This window comes from Podarcis filfolensis, assembly GCF_964270895.1.
Source record: "Podarcis filfolensis genome assembly, chromosome: 2".
Classification (NCBI taxonomy): domain Eukaryota; kingdom Metazoa; phylum Chordata; class Lepidosauria; order Squamata; family Lacertidae; genus Podarcis; species Podarcis filfolensis.
The window spans coordinates 113,129,334-113,130,582 of record NC_139605.1 but is presented as its reverse complement, the minus strand read 5'-3'; the positions used below and the strand labels follow the sequence as shown (position 1 = coordinate 113,130,582).

General features: G+C 41.2%; 1 protein-coding gene across 3 annotated transcripts in view; it reads left to right on the top strand.

Annotated features, from left to right (window-relative positions):
• ESPL1 (extra spindle pole bodies like 1, separase) overlaps positions 1-573 on the top strand; it is a 42,967-nt gene extending 42,394 nt beyond the window's left edge. For all 3 annotated transcript variants that reach the window (XM_083599153.1, XM_083599155.1, XM_083599154.1), the window contains exon 31: positions 14-573. In XM_083599153.1, coding sequence (XP_083455279.1) covers positions 14-215 — 202 coding nt within the window. In that variant the 3' untranslated portion in view covers positions 216-573. The remainder of the gene's footprint in view (positions 1-13) is intronic.
• Positions 574-1,249: the final 676 nt, after the last annotated feature.

Genomic DNA, 1,249 nt, shown 5'->3' with positions numbered 1-1,249 from the left:
CCTCAACCCCTAGTCCCCTAGTGCTGGGTAACCTCTGGGATGTAACTGACCGAGACATTGATCGCTACATGGAAGCACTTCTGAAGAACTGGCTCAAGGCAGGTTCAGGAGCTCCATTCCTCCAATATGTCATACAGTCCCGCCATGCTCCCAGACTCAAATATATGATTGGTGCTGCCCCGATAGCCTATGGCTTACCAGTGTCTCTGCAGTAGAAAACAGGGCAAAAGCATGATACCTGGTTTCTGGTGGGAGGGATTTGAAAGGACTCAAATTACAATTTTTTTTTTTGTTGTAAACGCTGAACTGCCTTAAATGGAAACTGCTGCTGGGGAGAAGGATAAAATATCTGGCCTATTGCAAGCTGGGTTGGTCACCAACTACCTTGCCTGACCTTCGGTGGAAAGTCTGTACTGCCTTTACATGGGATGCTCCTAGTTAAGCTTGCTGCTCTTTGCAATATGTAGCGTTTGCACAGTGTACAGTTTGCATTTCCAGTGATTAATTAAGTTATTTTAAAATTGATTTGTATTTTAATGTTTCAAAGCCTGAATAAAAGTTATAACAAATAAAGTGTGTGTGTGTTTGGCAGAGGGGGGAGAAAAACTGGTTAAGCTTGGAACAGGTGCCAAAAATCTAGTGCTGGCTGATGATTCCTGGAAGTCTTTCTAAAATCGAACATGGATTTACCATTCTAGCACTTGACCATGCTGGTTTAATATTCTGTTCTGGTTTGACCCAAGCAGCTACTGCATGCCTGTCTATCTTCTCTTGTGGGTTTATAATACCCCCACATCATCATCTCCTTACCCCTCACCATGATGAACAGAACAGGAGAATTACACTGAACAGTTTAAAACAAAAATAGCAACAACAACAAATGAAGAATGTTGCATAATACGCACAGGTTCCCACATGAAGTCAAAATTTGGGTTATCTTGGTGCAGAACCTTTTAAAGAATACTAACCTTAGGCACGGTTTTGTCTACAGAATTAGGAGCACAGAGCTGTATAGACATTTCCTAGATTTATTGTAGGTGTGCCCCAGACCACCAGAGAAACCAAGCTGCTTCATTTCAAAAGCTCTAGAATAAATGTATTTTTCTCAGCAGATAGTTAGGCACTTCCAGATTTTGCTTTAAAAAATGTAAAATTGAGCGCCCTTGATAGTCCCCAGGTTTTGCACTAGGATATTGAATAATTTTGTGCTATGTAACCTTCTGTTACAAATGATTTAGTAGTTACCTGC